Source organism: Heliconius melpomene, chromosome 10 (assembly GCF_056956725.1).
Source record: "Heliconius melpomene rosina isolate 202511_hmr_F chromosome 10, ASM5695672v1, whole genome shotgun sequence".
Classification (NCBI taxonomy): domain Eukaryota; kingdom Metazoa; phylum Arthropoda; class Insecta; order Lepidoptera; family Nymphalidae; genus Heliconius; species Heliconius melpomene.
The window spans coordinates 7,654,500-7,676,766 of NC_140398.1; the positions used below are offsets into that span (position 1 = coordinate 7,654,500).

Below are 22,267 nucleotides of genomic sequence, written 5' to 3' on the forward strand. Positions count from 1 at the left end.
TCACAGGACGGAGAGACAGGAGTATGTAGATTATTTTGTTTGTGAAACAAGAAATATGGCTACTTAAGGCGAGAAATATTTATGGCGATGGTATTAGGAATTATAAACAAAAAACATTTTAAGTGCGGTCGAATCGACACCGCGCTACTTCTCGAAGGTTAAAACACAATTTTGACAAAAAGGGTTATTTTGTAAGCATACTACAAACATACAAAGAAAATATAGTTTATACATAAAATTTCAATATATTTAATAATATCTTTATCTGTATGCAAATCGAAATAATATTACTTAGGAGTTAGGTCTGTGGCATTTTACACTGGCTACAGGCCTCCATGCCATCATTGAACTCTTCTATCTGGAGTGTCATTTCGAAAAAGTTGTATTTCTCGTGGACCAGCCTTGTCGCTTCTTCTAATACCTTTTGAGGACTCACACCAGTACCTACATTAAAATATATTATTTTTTATTTAATATTTTTTTTTTTTTAAATTTCTGACCTTTTCTATGGAGTTACTTAAGATTGATGATGACATTGGAAAATATAATTATTTTGCTTTTAACACATACATACGTTACTATAAATTATTATAAAAAGTATATAATAATATACAATTGAGTACCTACTATAATACCATACAAAAAGTTTTCTGCAGGAAAATAATTTAATAAAATTATAGTTATATACAAAAATAATATTATATCGTATAAAAGTAAAAGAAATTTTAATAATTATACTTACGGATTGCCAGATGAGCGGATAATGCAGTTTTGTCCAAAGACAGGGCCCACATACGTAAGTTATGAATTCTTACAACACCTGGCAGCGATAAGAACGTGTTTGCCACTTCCTGTAATTTAAAAAGGACAAAATTCCTTAAAATAGTTAAAATAAGACTTGTTTAAATGAAAAACGAACATGACATATTATAATTTTACCTGGAAATCTACACCTCTGGGAGAACCTTCCATCAACACTAATAGCGTATCTTTGATAATATTGAAAGTAGTGATGAGAACCAACACTGAGAACAGGAAAGTGCAGATAGGATCCACCAAGTTCCAGTCCGGCTGAAAAAAGCACATATTTTTATTGGTAAATATATTATTATAACAAATTAAAATAAATATTTATTTATATTTTAATAATATTTCGTCACTCAGCTTTTACCCCCGTCGGAATAATTAAAAGGCTAACTTTATGGCGGCCACGACTCCTCAACCGTACTACACCACTATAGCAATACGTTCTCATTATGTACCCTACAGGATACTTATAGATTAGAAAAACTACCTTAAAATATATAACAATGGCAGCGACCAAAACGCCGAAACTCTGAAGAAAATCGCCCAACACGTGAATGAAAGCAGCTCGGACATTGATATTTTCAGCATGATGCTCATGTTGGTGGGACGACGAGCTCTCCGCGTCGGAGTCCGCTCGTTCCTTCTGAAAGAGAAGAAAATAGAAAAAAATAAATTAAACGATAATAATAATAAAACAAGGAAGCTTATACTTCGCTACATAACATTTTAGATAGAAACTTCTTAATCAATTATTGATTAATCATAATATTAGGTATATATATTATTTTTCTTAATATTTAATTGCCTTGAAATTATAAGTATTAAAATTCGGTACAAAAACTTCTATCACTATAATATTATAAACTACAAACTTCTACCTGAGGCTTCGCTGTGGTGGTTAAATTATCTCATTGAAAAAAATATTTTTATTTTTTAATATTTTGATTATTTTTTTTATTTTTCACATTCTAACATCAATAATATTGACGTTATAATATTAAGAGGTTAATGTCTAATATTCTTGAACTTACTTTATTATTGAGCACAGGATTACTACCACCATGAGAATGGCCGTGACCGCCGCCGCCATGGCTGTGACCGTGTTGATGTAGGGTAAGACCCATACTGTAAAAAAGAAAAAAAAATAGGAATAAAAAATTTCGAGATTATGAGCTATTAATTAGAATGGTTTAATACAAATGCATATTTTTTTTGCCTGTACCAGCCACGGTACAAATTTTATATAATTTTAGTATAAATTTGTTTGATATTATATTTTTTATTTAACTATTACTCTTTATTGGTCATCGTCTTCAACCGTCGTCGTCGTCGTCGTCAACTAGCATGGATTAATGCTTTTCACCACAAAATCTACGACTTATAATACCATTCCATGGTCTTTGTAAATCAGAAAACTATATCAAAATAAAATAAAAATCAACTCACACAAGATTGACAGCGACACCTACAGCAGACGTGATAAGCATCACCGTAGCGTCTATCTCGAACTCCTTATAAATGACTCGCTGGACCGCCATGTATACTAGAACGCCTGTCACCACCCAGATAAGGAGGACAGATGTTAGCGCTCCTATGACTTCAGCTCGATACCAGCCGAACGACATTCTGAAAAATACAGGAGAAAATTGACATTACTTTGATTCATTCCCAGGTGTGTTTGTAAATTCAATCACGGTTCTACTGTACCACTGTACCAGCCTATGCTGATGTGTGAAAGGTTTTTTACATAAAACATAATAATCTGCATTTCTTATTCTGTCTACTCATTTATTACCTAGATAAATCTTTTATTCGTTCGTTCTTATTTTCCTATTTTAATTAAAAAATATAATTAAAGTACTTTTAGTATTACTAGACTAGAGTTACCTCCTAGTAGCAGGTCTGCTTGCAACCCATAGCGAGAATAAGGATATCATAAAACTAGCAAAGTCCGTTAAGAGATGTGCAGCATCTGTTGCTATCGCTAAACTGTTTGATAAGTAACCACCTGAAAAGAAAAAGTAACTCAATAGATATAACAATAAATAAAAAATATGTCAGAGATGATGATGCAGAGGATGCCTCAAGAATTGGGCGGAAATTGGGGATCGTAAGTGTCTTTAAGGGAACCCTTAACACTAGGTTTCCAAGCTTACTTCCCTATTCTGCTATATGCGGGATACAGCGTGAAGTTAAAATAGGATTAATTCTTAAAATTTAAATAGTAGGGATTTAAAAAAACAAAATACGGCTATCTTCTTAAAGATGTATACGTCATCGCTATTTATAATTTCAGTACGAAGTGTGACTATAAACGCAATTATTGATAAATTATTTTAATATCCCTCGTTTTTTCAAAACTGGAAGTAAAGGGTTAAAACCACCGCCCGAGTGTCTCAAATTCGAGCGAAAAGCGGACAGAGGAATATCTTCACGCTAACTTCTTTCTGCCTAACCTGCAATATGCGGAATAAATATTAAATCTTTATCTGTACTCAGTTTTTATTTGCATCCAATTAAGATGTAGGTACATCTACATACATAGGTACATCTATATACATAGGTATGTATATAGTCCATAAAGATAGTCTATATGTTATTTTAATCCAAATACGACAAAGCATGGATTTTTTTTGTATAATAACTGCTATTAGGTATATATTTTTCAAAGTGGAATGTGATGTAATGGCCGTGACTTTAGACAGATTAAAATAGACCTATGATTTTGTATGGTATACAAGTACTTTATAGTATTTTTATCAATAACATTATGCGTCAAGCTGAAACACAATAGGAACGCTCGATTTCAACATTGAATATTTGTAAAAACAAAAATTATGTAAAATATTATTTAAAAGTATTTAAATCGACGTAGGTATAGTCGTCATCGTAAACATGGTGGCCCATACCCACCATGCCAACTACATATACGTGAAATATTATACGCAATGCCTCGAAAAAAATATGAAGCTGCTTAAAGGTGTAATTCTCCTTAGCTGCTCCAAGTTCTAAATAAGAAAAAAAATTACCAACAAAGTAAACTTACCAACAATCTCTCCTATCATAAATATTACACATAATATACTAGCTATAATAAGTTTTCTTCGCGCTCTCTTGTCTATTTCCTCGTTTCTTGATCTATGACAATGTCCTGAAAAAAGAAGAAGAATATAATAGAAAAATTAATATTATGTCACATTTCTGAGGAATAAACAAAAGGATTTAAAATTAAATACAATAAAATGAGTTATACTGTAATATTATACATAATATTTTTTCTTTTGAATTTAAATTGTATTTTACAATCTTTGTTTTTTAATCTGTAAGATTTTTCACAACGATAAGTAATAATTAAGACCTTAAAAATAAAAGACTTTAAAAATCATGTATTTAAATAACAAATAAATACATGTTATAAACAGTACAGTGGTACACTTACTTTCAGCTTCGCTAATGCTACCGTTCCTTCTCTCTCCATCATCTCCGTCCGCGCTGGTCTCGATGACCGCGCAGCAGCCGGTCGACGGGTTGCCGTGGACACAAAATATGACACGGCGGCCTCTAGCTGGACTATCTGTGCCGTATGTTGTTTTGCCATCTTTATATCTAAATGGAAATTAAATAATAGAATTATAATTTTTTAGGCATTTTTCAAGCATCCCACTGTAAATTCGATAGTGGGTTCGATTCCCACTCTGGGAATGATTGTTTGACTTAATTTCATTAAGTGCGATGCAATGATGCAGAAAGAAAGCAGAGGACGGAGAACCGAGTGTTTACTTTTAAATGAAACTTTAAAGTGTGACTAGCGCGACGGTTGTGGGATGATCCCCCAATTATTTATTAATATTTTCATTTCTTCGCTCTGGCACCAAAATAATTCGGCGGAAAGTGTAGAACGGAGTGTCTTAACACTACGTTCCCTTTGCGTATCCTGTTGTGTGCATAAAACAGCGTGAAGCTGATTTATTTTGATTTTATTTTTAGATCCAAAGTTAAAGATGGGGAGCTACATAGAATAGCTAGTACTACACTGATACTATTGTTACAAAACAATGTGGATAAATAAGCATTTACCATGATCGTTCTATTTATGGTAAATTTTCTTATTACCATGAAAATGAGAATTTAAAGCAATTTACTCATGAGGATATACAAACAGTAGTACCTATTACACGTTTTAATGTATCAATGATGACATTATTATTTTTGTAATAACAGCTTATATTCGAAGGCCTTATCCAAAGTCAGGATTTACTAAAAGAATTATCGATTAACGTAATAAATTACAATATTATCTGTATTATTTTACGAAGAGGAGATTGAGGATTGACGGAGTTTCTCAAAACGATATAAAGCTATATTTTATATGGTTAATAAGCGAGCCAATTATCCCCTAACTCCTCATACTTAGGTAAAGTCATCATTATAATGATTTCTTTCTGTATTGTTTACGAGTTAAATATCAGATAAGACAAATTTGTTATCATTGACAAATATATTTTAGTTCAGTAGTTTAGTTAAATTCCAACTTTTTTGATGTCCCTAGGAAAGTGTAAAAAAGATATAAAAGGAGAATTTATTGAAATTCACATGGAAACGGGAAAATACTTATTTTTATTTTATAGCCCTCACAAACTAAGTTGCGAGCAACAACTTGTATATTATAATTTGATTATATATAAAAAAAATCATGACACCAGTCGTGGCGCAGAGGCACAAGTGTCGACTGTAACTGCCCGACAGATTGTAGGTTCGATTCCCACTCTGGAAAATGAAATATTTAATATTTTCATTTCTCCGTTCTGGTGCAAACGCGTCGCGTGGGCGTCTGAGGCAAACGCTTCATTGAGTTCCGCCACTCAATATGCAATGCCTCTAGAATTCGGTGGAATATGGTGAACGGTGGTATAGGTTCCCAGGTTCCCTCTGCCTACCACGCTATTTGCGAAATACAGTGAGAAGTTAGAAAAAAATAAACAAACATACCAAAAAACTAAAATATTTTTACATAGTATTCAATAACATACATATTTCAATCTTATCAGTACATTATCGCGATAATAGTATTGAAATTATAGCACTGCTGTATAGATATAATATGGGGTTTAGGTTTATTGACCTACGCACTAGCACACATATTTAAGGAAAAATTCTGTCAGTTTGCAATGATTGTGGATTCCATTCTAAGCTTGGGGTAATTTGCTATTTTCATTTAGCTTGTAAATTCTCATTTGACCACTTTGAGAGAGTTTTTTTATTATTTTATAAGAAATTTTAGATCACGGGAATCGTCCCGTGTTCCCCACTTCTCCCCAATTTTACAACAGAATGTTTAGCAAAGATGGGATAGGCAAATGCCTTGTTTGTGTAACCGAAGTAACTTCGAGAAGGTGAAATACATTGGAGCTGAACCTCTAGAGTAAAACCTACGAACTCTGTTATTTATACGACCTTTTAAGATTAATAGGTTGCATTTATAGATTGCAAATGACTCTTAGAGGATTACATTAAGATATTTTATATTACAACTAATTAATGAACACTAATTAATATAATAGTGGAAATTGTACGATTGCTTTTGCAATTAATGATATAATCACAATGACCAACCGTCAGTATCTTAGGTCAAATTACTTTAGTACCTAGGCAACTAACATGTATAATTTTCTACTTATATTTACTAAACTTAAAATATATTTTTAAGTGTTTCCAGAAAATCTGGTATTTACTCAATTTTGGACTCTATTTTTATGGTTTGTTTATTTATATAAATCCGGGAATACCAACATATCACTAAGTTGGACTTAGATTCAGAACCATCGTATTCAGTTTTGGCACGTTTCAACTTATAAATTAGCTTCACTCTTTATACAGGCAAGTAGGTAGGCAGGTAGGTAGAGGAAACCTTTTGCGAAGACACTCTTTTCTCCACTTTTCATTCAAATTCAAGACATTAAGTGTCGAGTGTCGGAACTCCATTTTTTTAATTACGCGGAAAATAGGAGTCTAAATCTACCTAACCCGCTATAGAGAAGATACCACAAGGAACCTTAAAAATTATAAATATATATATTAAGTTTAAATTCCATGTCTTATCTATGTCTCACGTTTCAAATGGACTCGAGAGTCACAGGTATTTTAATGCAAATATACAGTATTCCGGAAGTCTACGCTAGATTAGAATTGATATAAATGTGAGAATAACAACTACACTTGCAATATATATATATATATATATATATATATATATATATATATATATATATATATATATATATATATATATATATATATATATATATATATAAGCATCTATTTCTTTTTAATTTTCTTAGGTGGAAAAAAAGTCACTGTTCTCCCGAAGCCAAAAATCGTATAGTATTACACTGGACTGTATGGGCTATTATTTTGTTTAGCTTCCCGCTGTACCCTACAATAAAGCAATTAGGCAGAGGCAATCTGGGAACCTAGTTACGACATTCCGTTCCCATTAAGACACCTCCGTTCATCACAGTGAGGCATAGGACATTAGACTGACATCACTTAGTATATTGTAGATAGATTCTATTTGTATTTAGTAATATAAGTACGTCATGTCAGTCTTACGTGTTTCATTTAAGGAAAACAACAATTTGTACTTGATTGAGCGTAACAGTCTATATGTGTCAGTGTGTTATCAAAATAATTAAAAAAATACTGTTAATGGATTAGATATAAACGGATGGATGAAGAGGCCTTAAACAAATATTATTTCTATGATTAAAGAGAGGTCAGTTATAAGCTAAAAATATTTTTTATCTATAAGTTGGTTAAAATTACGATCCTCATTAAATAATCCTCCATAGCGGAGAGACATGCTTGTGCATGTAATGTGTGTTTGTGCCCAATGGCTAAAAGGGACCCTTTTTACCCTTTGGGCAAGGACCCTGAAAAAATTCCAGCTGCATTCAAAATGCAACAGGCGTTCAAAACCACGCGTACAAAACTAAAATGACAGTAGTATTCAATAATCTATGAAATATTTGCATAAGTTTTTTTTTTAAAAAAACCACTTCTTATTTATCTAAGCCCTGCGTTGAGCACTGCCACTCAATACATCACATCACTAAAATAAGTAAACGAAAGGTTTACAACGTAGTGTCTTAACACTATATTATCTCTTAAAAAAACTGAGGTCGTCATGGTGCAGCAGTAAAACGTACTACATATAATCGCTAGGGATGTGGTTTCTCGCTTTAATTACAAGGCAAAACGCTGCATAAGGTTCCACCACTCAACACGCAATGTCTGGAAAATTGACGTGAAAGTAAAGGATGCGGGATACAGCGTGAAAATAAAAAAAACTTACAACATCAACGGCTTCGTGTCTTCCGTCATTTTTCCAAAACACTATTACAACCAATTAGACTTAACTTCACACATTAATTGTCACGCTCACTATACGAGTACTTTACATACGGTAATTATTATCACATCACTCGAAACGCACTAAATACTAATAGATAGATATCGTGCTAACGTTATCTACACAGCCACTGGGTATCGGGCGCTCCTTAACTTTGCTTTTGATAACGTTGAACAAATATAGGGTGGATTCTCATGTTAATAATTTTATTGGGCACTAGTAATATATTTTGGTTTTTCTTGTAAGATTTGCTATAAAAAAATTGTAACATTACACATTCTTAACAGACTATTATTATTGACAATTCGAAGCTTCATATGTATTTCTTCTTTCAAAAATTCTTATATGTCATAATAAATAAACATGTCAAACTTCAAAGCCCAGGTTTCTCAACTAATATCTATGCTAATATATCTATAAACTAATTAATTCATGCCTGTCCTGGCGAATAGATAACCTCCTTTTCTTACAGAATTCGGTTAAAAAAATACAATTATAATTGGCATTTCAAGGATATTTCTATAAATAATAGACATAGATTAAATGTAAACGATGTTTAATTTCGGAAAATTTAAATTTTCCAATGATAAACTAGTGCTTACAAAATAATCGCCCTAGTATACAGCGATCGAATTCACATGTGTATTCAAAACATAGTATCAGTATTTATGTAATATGACTCGAGTGTAAGGTTCTTTAGGTACTTACCGATGCACTTTTGTAAGAAATTTATTAATTTATATTAAACTAGCTTTATAAAACGGAAATCACGTGGCTAATTAATTATTAAGTTCTTTACCGTTTGATATTCTCTTAATCTCATACAATATGCATGTTTAGTCCATATGCACTTTACTGTTAAATCGTTCTATCTATTTATTAGGGAAACCCGCATAGGGACCATTCAAAAAACACGATCACGATTCGTTCTCGGTCCGATCTCATAACCTTATATGCTTCGTTGCACTGGAACTTTAGTATGAATACTCTCATTGTTTCTCATATAAGAATCGAGAACGAAATGTGATCCTATAGTGCGAATTCTCCCTTACACTCCGTTCTGTTATTATAAATATTTAAATTAAAAACAAATTCGTACTATATAAAGAATTAATATTTTAATGCAATTTAGTTTGTAAAACATATTATTAGCAAATAGTATCATTTTTTGCTTCACGCTGTATCACGCAGAGAACCCGGGAACTTAGTGTAAAGACATTTCGTTTTTATTAAGACACTTCCGTTCCCCACTTTCCATCGAATTCTGGAGGCATTGGCGGACGTCAACAACGCGCTTTAACATGTTACCGGAGTGAGGAAGTGGGAATCGAACCCATTCTGTTGCGTTTACAGTCAAGTCGTGACACAACTGGTTTTTATCTAGGTAAACTTTATTCACTGAAACGTAATTGGCGTTATTTTATTTAAAATTTTCATACAGTTGTTACAATTTTAGGTGATAAAACCTACCTACCTTCTAGGAAATATTTATAGCTATAATGTTAGATAAGACGATGCGGGTTTAAATACGGCTACATTCTTGTTGCCAATTTTTGTATTTTATTTGCTGATTTTTTTGTGGATATAAGGCTATTGCGTTTGGGGGGACGAAGCTTAACGCCGGGCTTTGTCTTGCCAGAGTCCCTACAATAACGTAACTCATTGCCCCTAAGTGGGGGCAGGAAAATAAATCAAAATCATTCATCATGTTGGCCATATATATACTAATAAATAAATCTAATCAGCTCCACGCTGTATCCTGCACACAGCAAGATAGACAGAGGGAACCTAGTGTTAAGTCACTCCGTTCCCCACTTTTCGCCGAATTTTGGAACCATTGCATGTTGTGTTCCAGAACTCAACGCCACGCTTTGCCTCGACACCAGAGCGAAGAAATGGAAATATAATCGAACCCATAACCAGTCGGTTTACAGTCATACTTTATGTACGTGCGCCACAACTGGCCTAATAAATAGTAATATATATATATATATATATATAACTAGCGGCCCGCTCGCGGTTTCACCCGCGTGAACTATGTTATTATTAATTTCTGTCTCCATGACTACGTCATAGTGACGTCTATGCAAAATTTGAAACTCCTAGCATTTGTAATAACGAAGTTTCATACAAACTTTCGACCCCAAAAACAACCCCTTAGAAGTCGAATATTGCAAATTCCCGTCTTAGCGATCACCTACGTCCTATAAATAACTCCTATGCAAAATTTCAGATTCCTAGCACTTGTAGTTTCTGAGATTTCGTGATGAGTGAGTGACCTTTCGATTTTATATATATAGAAGATAAAAAATAAAATAAACTAAGTTTTAAAATTTTTAAGGAGACCGTTTACAATTCAAATTCATATTTTATATCTTAATTTTCATAGTGTCGCACGCTAGAGTGCGTTCTGTAATTATTTATTTAAGTAAACTAAGGTATGAAGGCCACACATTGTTATTTCTTATTTATATTGTAACCAACTTCATCTTTTACATTTAGCATTTGACATTGTGTAATCTTGAGAAATTCGTATCGTATATTCGTATGAGAAAATCGTAAATTCTACTTATAGATAGAGACATAATATAATAAAATTGAATCTAATTTAAACTTAAAAAAATATCAATAAAGTAATAGAACGCAAAACAATGATTTTTCATTTTTTTTATTTAGTTTTTATTTGGTTGTCAGTTTGTCTGTGCGTTTGTGCAGTCTAAATCAGTCAAATGAAAATAATTTCACTCGCCTAATTGAGAATCGAACCCACAATGCACAATCGTCGCTTTTAAAGCCGGGCATTACGCGGTGGCCTCAAAATAAATGATTTATGTAACTAAATGATTTCAACCAGTTCAATATTTAATGAAGCGACTAACTTCAATGCCAGGGTCACTGCCAAATGCAATACACAATAAAGCATTTAAATACAATACTTTCAAAAAATGTTACATAAATGGATAAAAGATGATTGATTAAATTTGAAGTTGAAGTCACTGGACTTAGTCTATAAGGCACACGAGCTTATACATGCTTAAATTTTCTAGACATTATGTGCTGAGTGGCGGAACTTAACGCCGCTCTTTATCTTCTTATTAGTAAGGAAATATAAACAATTTATTTCATAGACTACGAATCAAATCCACAAGTCCCACAACGCGACCTCGCTTATAACATCAACTAAAATGAGTTAAATATTTAGCACGTCATAAGATATTTTCGAGACCATTAATATTGAGATAAAAACCTGTTTATTTTATGATTTAAATCATAAGTTCATAATCGTTAATTTCAGCTGGTCTAATGTCTAATAATATTAATAACAACAAAAAGTACTAAGTAGTTGAGAGAATAAAATAAATTAATTTTTAACAAAAAACAAACTGACTTCTAACAATAAAGTAAAAAGTAAAAAAAAAAATTAATTTACAGTTTAATTTTGTTAAAAAAAAAATAATTAAAGAAAGAATTTATAATTTTAAAGTCGGTGCCAAGTATTGTAGTAAAGTCGTCGTAGCATCAGTTTGACACCGACTTCAAAATTATAGAATCTTTTTTAATTATTTTTGTTTAACACCTGTCGCTTTTACAGTTTCACATTGGTATAACTTATTTTTGGTTCTATATAAATCAATTTACTTTCTACATCTGCTTGAAAACCCATAATTATACAAATTGTATATCTCATTAACCTTAAAACTGTGATGTTTCTCGAGAGTGTTAATATCGTAATAGTTGAAATAATTAACTATCTAACTAAAGTGTTATTATATTAGGGTCAATATATATGAACATTTATATAATTGGAAGCTAACAGTTAAACTCACCTGTAAATGCTGCATTTACATATAGTACAAGTTCATATCCTAAAAAATAACAGCCTTAAAAGGGGAAAAAAATTATATTAAAGCCGCTAGTTCAAGTGAGGTATCAGATGAAAGGGTTCTGTCAAAGCTAAGCTTGAATTTGAAAAAAACTAGAGACTTCCAATTTTTATATGGAACCCGACTCGCTCTTGTCCGTTTTTTTGTATAGCTTCACGTTGTGTCCTACATATAGCCGGGTAGGCCACTGCCTTCATCTTCATATTCCGCTTATAGCAGAGTTAGACAGAGGGAACCCAGTGCTAAGACACTCCGTTTCCCTCTTTCTACCAAATTTTTCGAGACATTGCGTGTTGAGTTGCGGAACTCAACGCCGGGCCATTGGCTTGATGTTAAAATATTAATGAAAAATAATTTATTTCCCCGAGCGGGGGTCGAACCCACATCATTACAGTCACACCCTTATGCCTCTACCCAACGTCGGCAATCTTGATGGCGTCATTATTATATAACATATTGATTGCATCCGCGATTGAAGTGTTTCATACACCTTATCGTACATTCATCTCTTGTTTTGATTTAATCAATGTATTTCCCTACTTATATATAAATAACTAATAGCGCCGTCTGTTTGTGGTTGAAAAGGTGTCTAGAGTCTAAATGAAAATTCAAATCATATAAAGATATGGAAATAAAGATATGGCCGTTTACATCGCAAAAAACGCGTATTTCGACATTCTATAGGAAAAGGAAATTAAAATTAATAGGGTACTTCTGGTTGATCAAAATTATTATTTCAGGAAATAATCTGAAAACTATACATTTGTAGTTAGACCCTAAAAAAGATTATGGATTACTTAGATCCTAAAATATTATAGCCTTAAAACGGGGACAAAATTTGGAATTACAGCCGTTAGTTTAAGTGAGGTATCAGATGAATGGGATCTCTCTGTCTAATCTTCAATTTCAGGAAAAAGTTCGAGACCTCCAAATTTTGTACGGTACCCTCGGTGGGCGAACCCGAATAGCTATGCTATGCTAGACACGCGCGGTACATGGGAAATGGAGTGTCTTAACACTAAGTTCCCCATCCCTACCCTACTATGTGCGGGATTACAGCGGGAAACTAAAAAATGTCACAATAAACTATAAAGTGCCAAAGCGAAATTGGATAGTTTAGTTATAAACAAAACAAAAGCTTATCACATTATTTACAAACTCATTGAAGCAATAAGTGTCAGATAATTCCTTTGCCACTTCAAATATTGCAATCTCTATATCTTTAACTAGTATTCCGCTCGGTTTTACCTGCACTGTACACAGACTTTTTGAATTAACTCTAATGTAACATACATATAAATTAATGTTATAAAGCTAGTGTTTGTCCGGTGGAACGCACTAATCTCAAGAACTAAGACTTAAAATTGAAAATTGATCCAATATTGCTTGAGATTAGAAAATCTGTCTGTCAAATTGCAATTGGCTGTCTGTCACGGAATAGCAATCTCGATATGCGATTCATATGTAACATATCGATTGCATCTGAAATTCAAATATTTCATACACTTTATCTTATATTCATCTTTTGTTTTGATTTAATCTATATATATGTACCTAGTACCTACTCATATATAAATACATATTTAATTGACGCGTCCGTTTATTATTGCGAAAAAAGATATTTTTTTTAATAAGCAGGATACTTCTGGTATTTCATATGTCTGTGCCAGCACCTACCTCTGACTTCACTTTTACCCCAAATATAATGTACAGGGTCTTAAATTATTAGTTTTTCTTTTCAACTTTGCCACAAACTGCCTTTGGGTACAAGCGAGTACTTTCCCGTTTTATTTAAATTATATTCCAATTGAAGCAGTCGGCGCAACTGCTGGCTGTAAGCGCGACGGTTATGTCTGATACCAACTTAGGGAAATGAATGTCAATGCAATGTCTCGAAAAATTTTAAACCTTTAAAGGGAATGTCTTAAACATTCAATGTCTTCATTACCATGCCATATACGAGATACAGCGTGAAATTTAAAAAAACACTGAGAAGTGCTATAGCGGAAATCGGTAGTTTATTGTTGTAAACAAAAAACTTATCACATTATTTACAAATTCATTGAAGCAGTAAGTGTCAGATACCACTTGAGATATTGCAACCTTTTTAATAGATGTAACTAGTGTTCCGCACGTGGTTTTGCCTGCGGTGTCTATAAAATTCTAAGCGCAGGGGCACAAAGGGGCACCAAGAGGCTGGTTGTGGGGGATCGAATCCCCACTCGAGGAGATGAAATATTTATTTAAGTCTGAAGGCAAAGCGCGGCGTTGATTTCCGTTACTCAACACGCAATGCTTACAGAATTCGGAGAAAAGTGGGGAATTGAGTATCTTAACACTATGTTCCCTATGTACCCTGCTGTGTGTGGGATACAAATTCAAAAGTGCTTATAAAGTTTATTTGAATAAAGAATATTTTGAATTTGAATTTGAATACAACATGAACGCTCTGTACGGATAAGGTTTTTATTAGGTTTACCTAGTGTCTTAGCTTAGTGTTAAGACACTCGCATTAACACAATTCCGTACCTTACTTTCCGCCAAAATCTTGAGGTAGTGCGTGTTGAGTGGCGACATGTTTATACCTATCAGATATTTAATTTCTACGAGTGGGAATCGAACCCGCAATCTGTCGCATTTACAGTCACAGGCTTAAGCCTCTGCGCCACGACTGACCTCAGATAAACATATACAATTAAAATTGTAAATACAAAAAAAATATAATATTTACCTACTACATATCGACTTTGGAGTAATTTAATATCAATTTTTGACAAAAAAATATGATAAAAAATCTGTTTACCAAAAACCATTGGGTTGTAGCTCTATTTGTGCATTGGTAAGTTTAATTAATTCATAAAAATATAAAATCTTAAAATGCATTTTTTAGTTTAGTTTTTTTTAATAAATTAAATGTAAACTAGCTTTTGTTTTTACAATTTTTCATATTTATATTTTGGTCTGAAAAAATAAAAAAAAATCTTTGCTATGTTCATTTAACTGCAAACCCTCTCTCTTAACCAATATTAAAATTATATAGATATGTTTAAATAAATAATACTAATTTCACATAAAATAAATAAAATATTATAATATAATATTCTGAATGTAATTTGTTGAAACATTATTGAAGTAAAAATAAGTGATAAATTAACCGGAATTGATAATAATGGTTTTCGCACCACATTAAAACACGCAATAATATGCGTATGCATATCATTATACAGCCAATATATATATAAGAAAAATACACAAATACATATTAATATGAATAAATTAAATAAAATTTAATTCAAAATTAATAAAAAAATCAATTTAATAATAGTAAAAATTTAAATTAACGTTTACTTACCCCCCCAAAACGTTCGACTGCATTATTTTATTCCTGACTAAACAACTAGGTGTTTCCAATTTATCAGTCACGTAGTGAGCTTCTATATCTTCCAATATTGCTGCACGATCAGCGTTATTGGTGTTCAATTTGTCAGTGGAGAGACTTCTTGAACGATATCTGGCGTTAAGAGGCAAGCCCTTTTCTAAGGAAACACTGAGACCGTTCACTCTGGCGTCGCTTTGGAAATTATCACTAGATGACATTATATTCTATAATTGTTTATGGTTACGTCAGAAACGTCAATTTAATTGTGACTTCCAGACCGGTCGCACAGAGCACTGTTTCACTTTATTATATATAAACAGTCAAAATGTATATTAATTAATTTATATTAATTTTATTTAAAGTTTAAATTTAGTACTTTATTAATAGATATAAGTAACTGGCAGCGTGATGAACGCCGCGAGTCGACTGAGGTAGTCGGTCAGTTACCAAACCTTTTCTGTCATACAAAACAATATACAGATGTTATGTCCTTCACGGTGTCTATAGACAACACTGATTTAAAAAATGGCTGGCTTCTGGCTTGTATTGACAAATTGTAATTTCAATTGAGATTTAGAAGACAATATGGTTTACGTTCATAAAAACAATTAAGTGAGGAAGTGATGGGAAAAAATCGGAAGCTATCATAATTTAAATGGATGCTTGAAATTATTTATTTATGTTTTTATGGTAGGATTTGTAAAAAAATGCTATTTTTTCTTCTGGAGTGCTAATTTAGTTTAGTGTAAAAGTAATTACATTAGGTTTACTGATTCGATGCCCGCGTGATGCATTTTAATTTAATAGATAAAATTTAATAAGTTCCTTAACACAAAGTAATTGTTATAATGGACTGACTTTGAATACCTCGGTCGGTCACTAGGTTTTTGCTTACTATTTCATCATATATCCCAAAGCTTATTTTCCATAGCATTATGTCAAATATCACCTACATAAATGCGTAGATACCGGTATCTCAAAATCTTTTATATCAATTTCGATTAAATTTGAATTCTTCTCTAAGTTAGAAGATAAGTAACTCATATAAATAAAAACTGTAATTAAGTTTCCAAGAAATTTGTGAACAAATATACAAACGTAATGGATGTTAATATATATGAAAACGCACAAAACAAAATATTATTTAATCACATCATTATCGCATTCACAGAGGTCAATTGATAATCTCCTTTTGTCTCTAGACAGAGGAATCCTAGGGTTATGACTTCTGATCCCGACTTTTCGCCGAATTCTGGAGATATTGTGTGTTGTGTGGCGGAACTCAACGCCGCGTTTTACCTTGTTACTAGGGCAAGGATATGAAAATATTAAATATATCACTACCCCGAGTGGGAATCAAATCAACAGCCGTCGCGTTTACAGTCGCTCGCTTGTGCCCCTGCACAGCTAAAAATTATATAATATGATTTTGACATAACACATTCTAATTGCCCGCATCAACTCTGACCGCAGCTACAGTGGGCTACATAGAAACGATTAAGGCGATATAACAAAACCTATAGCTGTGTTCTGCTACTAGCCTCGAGAATTCGTTGGAAAGTGGGGAGCGGAGTGTCTTAACACTAGGCTGACTCTGCTTATCCTGCTACATGCGGGATACAGCGTGAAGCTAAAAGATAAGAAAAGGCCACAACTGCCATAAACACTGAGATTAACGTTTTTAACCAAATAAACTCTTCAGGTTTCTAATATTAATATAGAATGCATGCGATACATACATATATACGATTATATAATAGAGATACAAATGTATATAAAGATATTTGTTTACTAATTATTTCTATAGTTACAATATTAATACATATGTTGGTACATACATCGTTATATTATTTAAGCGTCGTCTGTATGCTCATCGTTTTTGAATTTACATAACTATAAATACATTATTATTATAACTTATAATCACTTTACGTATTGCGTCGTAGAAACTTAGAAAGATGTATTAATATGCCGCACTTTGACTAACCAAACCTCAGAACTGTCATGTGTAATCTATATTATCAGTTAAATCCATCCATCCATCAGCCTTTCAACGTCCACTGCTGGACATAGGCCTCCCCTAATTCTCGCCACTCCGTCCCGTCCTGCGCCCTTTGAATCCAGCGGATTCCCGCTGTCTTAAGGTCGTCGATCCACCTGGTTGAAGGGTGGCCTGTGCTTCTTTTGCCTTTTCCTTTTATCAGATAAATACTGTATTCCTAACATCTTGATACCAGAACGAACGTGAAAGTGAAAATAATTTATTTCCGTTAGTGGTAATCGAACTCACAACCATCACGCTTACAGTTTGACGACACTTGCCCCAGCACCACGACGTTAACACCACTATCTTTCATGTAATAATTAAAAAAGGTTCGTCTGTCTTTTTCCCATAGATAGGAACTTTTCAAGGAACTTTTTATATCATTGGGATCGAGAAAGCGCCCTAGTTTATTAAAGGTTAATATAAATTATTTTTGATAGTGACATTTGAATCCATAACCAAATATACTGCCACTGCGCTAAAACCATGTAAATATATTCCATTTTAATATCATGATTGCCTCACAAATTAGATCCTCCATCCACTTTTACTAAGTAAAACCAACGTGGTATGAATGGTATATAGCAATAAATAGCCAATAAATGTTTTTAATCATCTATTTAGTAGTTTTAAATCACAGCACGTAAACCAAAGGTCAAGTGTTCAGCCTTGTGAGTGGACAGCATGACAATACTTGGTTGTTACAAGTACTTGGTTGAATTACCTCTTAGTGTTTTAGGGTACCGTACCGAAAGGGTAAAACGGGACCCTATTACTAAGACTTCGTCCGTACGTCTATCACCAGGGTGTATTTAACGAATCATGATACTTTGATGGTTGAAATCTTCACAGATAAAGTATCCATTTTATAAAAAAAACTGGTTTAAATAAATATACGGGGATCCTATATCACATATATGATTTTTTTGACGTTTTTGTAATGATACGGAATTTTTCGTGCGATCCTTACTCGCACTTGACCGGTTTTTAATTTTTTTTTCATACTTTATTTCTAGGGAGCGGGTTAGCCAACGATCCTTTGCCTACCTCTTTGGCCTCGTACACTGTCATTAACATTTTATGCAAAAGACAAGATAAACTCGCTTATGAATTACAAGATAGTAAGTGATCTACACTAGCCACGACCCCTGTAACATCAGAGGAGCTGCAGGGCCTACAGGTGCGTTGCCGGTCGTGAAGGCTAAAAAAATATACCTAAGTATATTATATAGGAAATATATACATTTTAAGCACTTTATTATGGCATGGCAAATAAATTAAGCACATATTACGACATGAGTGATAATTTTTCTTTTGTATATTAAAATTAATACTACCATAAAAGTATTGTCTACTGTTTGCTAAATTCTATTAATATACATATTATATAGATGAGATAACTAAAGGTTTTTCAATGGTTTTTAATGTTCGTTAAATGCTTAATGTTGTCTCTGAGATATATTTTATATGCCATATTAGTTTTTACCTGTAACCCCCGTGGCCAAATGGAAATGATTAAGATTTATGTATGACACTGACAATGTATCATACATTCTGAGAGTACCTGAGATCGAAACGATTAACATGACGTATAAATTATCGTCTTCCCGAAATTTTACATTTGTCTGATTATCTTGAAGCCAACATTTTTGAGGGTTACACTTCTACCAAGTCTGAATTGCATACATGTTTTTTTTTCAATTTCAAGCAGTAATTCTTGAGATTTGCGCTTTCAATCAAACAATTTTTTAGGTTCAGCTAGAGAGAAAACAGCGCAGTAGCAGCGTGCAGTGGCGGAACTCAACGCCGCCCTTTTTGCCTGGTACCAGAGCGAAGAAATGAATATAAAAAATATCTATTAATAAATAACAATTCATTCCTTCCCCGCCACAACGGTCTCATATTATTTACCTATTATGTACCTATTATTAAAGTATAAATAATTTATATAAAAAAACTATAAAAGAATTTTCTTTTTAATGGCCAGAGTTACCTATACAAAATCAGCTGAACAAATTGCAATGAAATTAACTATATAAATACATTACACCTACATACATTTTTCAATATAATTATCATCCAATTTATTCGTTTGTACTTTACTGGTGATATTACCTAAAATTGTAGTCCATTTGTCTGTCAAGGCTATTTTCTCAGAAACTGGAGGAATCGTGCCGAAATTAATATAAAATATTCAGCTTTATAGGCCTTGGAAAAAATTAAGGCGAGACCGAAAAATCTAAAAGGATCCGACTCGCGCTTGACCGTTTTTCAATAAGTTTTAAACAAAGCGTACTAGTTACTATGTCACTTAATAATAATTATATATTTTTCTATAATAGATGTAGAAGTTACATACCCCATTTCTTTATTTTCTTGAATATTATTGAAATGTTTGTATAAATCAAAAATTAAGTTTAGTAGTAAATGTAGTGTAAGTAAAGACTGTTTTGCAGAACGTATATCAGTCACAATGGATTCATGGAAAATTATAAATGGACGAACACAATACGTAAGTGAACCAACGTAAGCCATTCGGTACGCTCCGACCGCCTTGTTCATTTTGTAACTAATTTAATTGGCCACGTGCTTTTTATGTCTGAATTATGATATGATCTTAAAAGTTATATATTATATATATTTTAAATGTAGCTTGGTATTTTTAGCCGACTTTAAAAAAAGGAGGTTCTCAATTTGACTATATATTTCTTTTTGTGTACTTCTTGAGTGTGTGTATCCCGTAATTGGTAACAGGCTAGGACCTGCGTTAAGAAACGCTAGTTTTAAGGCACTTTGTTACCATTAAGACATTTCCGTTCCCCACTTTCCGTCGAATTCTGGAGGGAGGCACGTGTCTAGGTCCAGTCCAGTGTAGAGCTTTTGAAGCTAGGCTCAAACGTGGAGTCAGAAGAAGTAGAGTTAGAAACTTGGAGTGACATGAGATCTGATCGTTTTTTAACAGAGTTCGTTCTTAGTTGTCTTTCTTCACTTTACGCTGTGTCCCGCAATTATAGCATATTAACAAATGTAGGTATACGAATCCTCCTTAAATCTAACCCCCCCCCCACCGTCTGGCTTCTCTTGCGACCTAAACAAATTTGAAATGATCCACCTTCAAAATAATTTCTCGAAATGAACCGATAACAGTTCTAGTAGAAACTCCGAAACAAGACAGAAATTTCTTATATATTTGTAATGAATTTTACTAAAACTATTTGTATAATTTAGCGATTTTAACAGTAAAGACATTTTAAAATGACTCCTGAGATTAATTATTATGCATATTTTTAAAAACAATTTATTATGTATCTGCTTATCAGTCCTAATCACCTTAACACAGATTGTATTTAGATATTTAGGCATTTTTTTATATAAAGATAAATTATTAGATATAACATGAAAAATATATTTTTAAAATCTAATAAATTGTATTAATATGAAAATTGCATTTTTTTTCTCTTTTTATAATATCCACGAAAGATTTAAATCTATTCCTTTCAATTAAAGATTCGTTTTAGTAATAAATATAAAAACCTAATTCGATTTTTTTTAAAATAAGTCGGTTCCTTTTTTTGTAGCTTTACCCTGTCTCCCGCATACAGCAGCGTAGGCACAGAGGGTTCCCACTTTTCCGCCCAGCTTACGAGATATTGCTAATTGAGTGGCGGAACGTAGAGGGAGAATGAAAATATTCATTCCTCCAAATGGAAATCGAACCCAGAAGCATTGCGTTTAGAGTCAAACTAAAATCAATATTTTAATATACAAAATAATAGTTACGAATTCAAATCAGTATAACAATATATGAATGGAAAGTCGCTTACACAATATATATTAATATGCCTCGGCTACAGCCGACACGTAATGACTGACCTACAATCGAGCGTAGTTACAGCATTGTGACTGACGTGACAGTTGATCATAAATGGTCACTCCACTCTGGTTATTTAGTTTTAGTATGAAAATTGTAAAAAACGTTGAAAACAAACTTTCTTTATTTTCACACCATAGAAAATTATACATATTTTACAAATCAAGTCCTTTTATTTGAATCCGAATATATTAGATGGATTGTGGAAATAATTATAAGTTACCATTTTGTTGGGGCGGCAATTTTGGATTAATCATGAAATTAATTATATCATTTCAATTTCATTATCATCAGAACTGATGTCCCAATCCAAATTTCAACTCTATTGGACACTGGAAAATGGGTCAAATTGAGCTTGTAAAATGTAACATACACTAACAATTACTACTACTAACTACTTACTAACTAACAATTAAAAGTTAAACTTAGATTTAACATTTATTCGCTCTATATCCGGAAATTAAACCCATCATTTATATCAGCAATTGTCTTAAAATATTTTTTAAAGTAAGCCAGTGGCGCGGAATGACGGTAAACAAGTCCGTTCCGTTTCCTCAACGCGATTGCTTGCTATTTTGTTACACTTCCTGGGTAAAACCTCTAATCTTGTCTTTGCTTACATAATTATTTAACTATCATATGTTTTTTATTTTTCATTTTAACTTTGAGTTGTATCCCGCATATAACGGGAAAGGGAATTGAGTGTTAACTCTTAAGATTTTTTTTATCCACTTCCTATCTAATTATAGAGATGGTAACAAGTAGAACCGCTGCGTTGTGTTTCACCAAATTGAATGGGGGACGGAGTGTGTTAACAATAAATTCCCATTTGCCTACCTTGCTGAATGAAGCCAAAAAATATTTTTTATTATAC

At 32.7% G+C, this 22,267-nt stretch overlaps 1 protein-coding gene and 1 long non-coding RNA gene across 3 annotated transcripts; one reads left to right on the forward strand and one right to left on the reverse strand.

The window, feature by feature from the left end:
• Positions 1-225: 225 nt before the first annotated feature.
• LOC146535388 (proton-coupled zinc antiporter SLC30A2-like) lies at positions 226-15,900 on the reverse strand. 2 transcript variants are annotated; one of them, XM_085191342.1, is made up of 10 exons: positions 15,452-15,900; positions 4,247-4,413; positions 3,854-3,958; positions 2,695-2,815; positions 2,254-2,433; positions 1,839-1,932; positions 1,295-1,450; positions 940-1,071; positions 743-851; positions 226-444 (listed from the first exon to the last, which is right to left on the reverse strand). In XM_085191342.1, exons 1-10 carry the CDS (start codon positions 15,694-15,696, stop codon positions 299-301), a joined length of 1,455 nt encoding a protein of 484 aa, XP_085047468.1. In that variant the 5' UTR covers positions 15,697-15,900; the 3' UTR covers positions 226-298. The 2 variants fall into 2 exon arrangements, with proteins under 2 accessions (XP_085047468.1, XP_085047469.1); XM_085191343.1 differs by lacking the exon at positions 15,452-15,900 and adding an exon at positions 8,159-8,317.
• LOC146535389 (uncharacterized) lies at positions 7,402-20,874 on the forward strand. Its single transcript, XR_014878329.1, has 3 exons — positions 7,402-7,579; positions 18,539-18,702; positions 19,275-20,874. It is a non-coding gene; the product is annotated as an uncharacterized LOC146535389 (long non-coding RNA).
• Positions 20,875-22,267: the final 1,393 nt, after the last annotated feature.

Bases quoted from the DNA above. Each gene is read 5' to 3' on its own strand.
- LOC146535388 (XM_085191342.1), bottom strand. From the start codon at position 15,696: ATGTCATCTAGTGATAATTTCCAAAGCGACGCCAGAGTGAACGGTCTC. The intron at 2,816-3,853 runs GTAAGTTTACTT...TTTTCTTTTCAG, and splicing joins TATGATAGGAGAGATTGTTG to GTGGTTACTTATCAAACAGT. The intron at 1,451-1,838 runs GTAAGTTCAAGA...CTTCTCTTTCAG, and splicing joins ATCCTGTGCTCAATAATAAA to AAGGAACGAGCGGACTCCGA.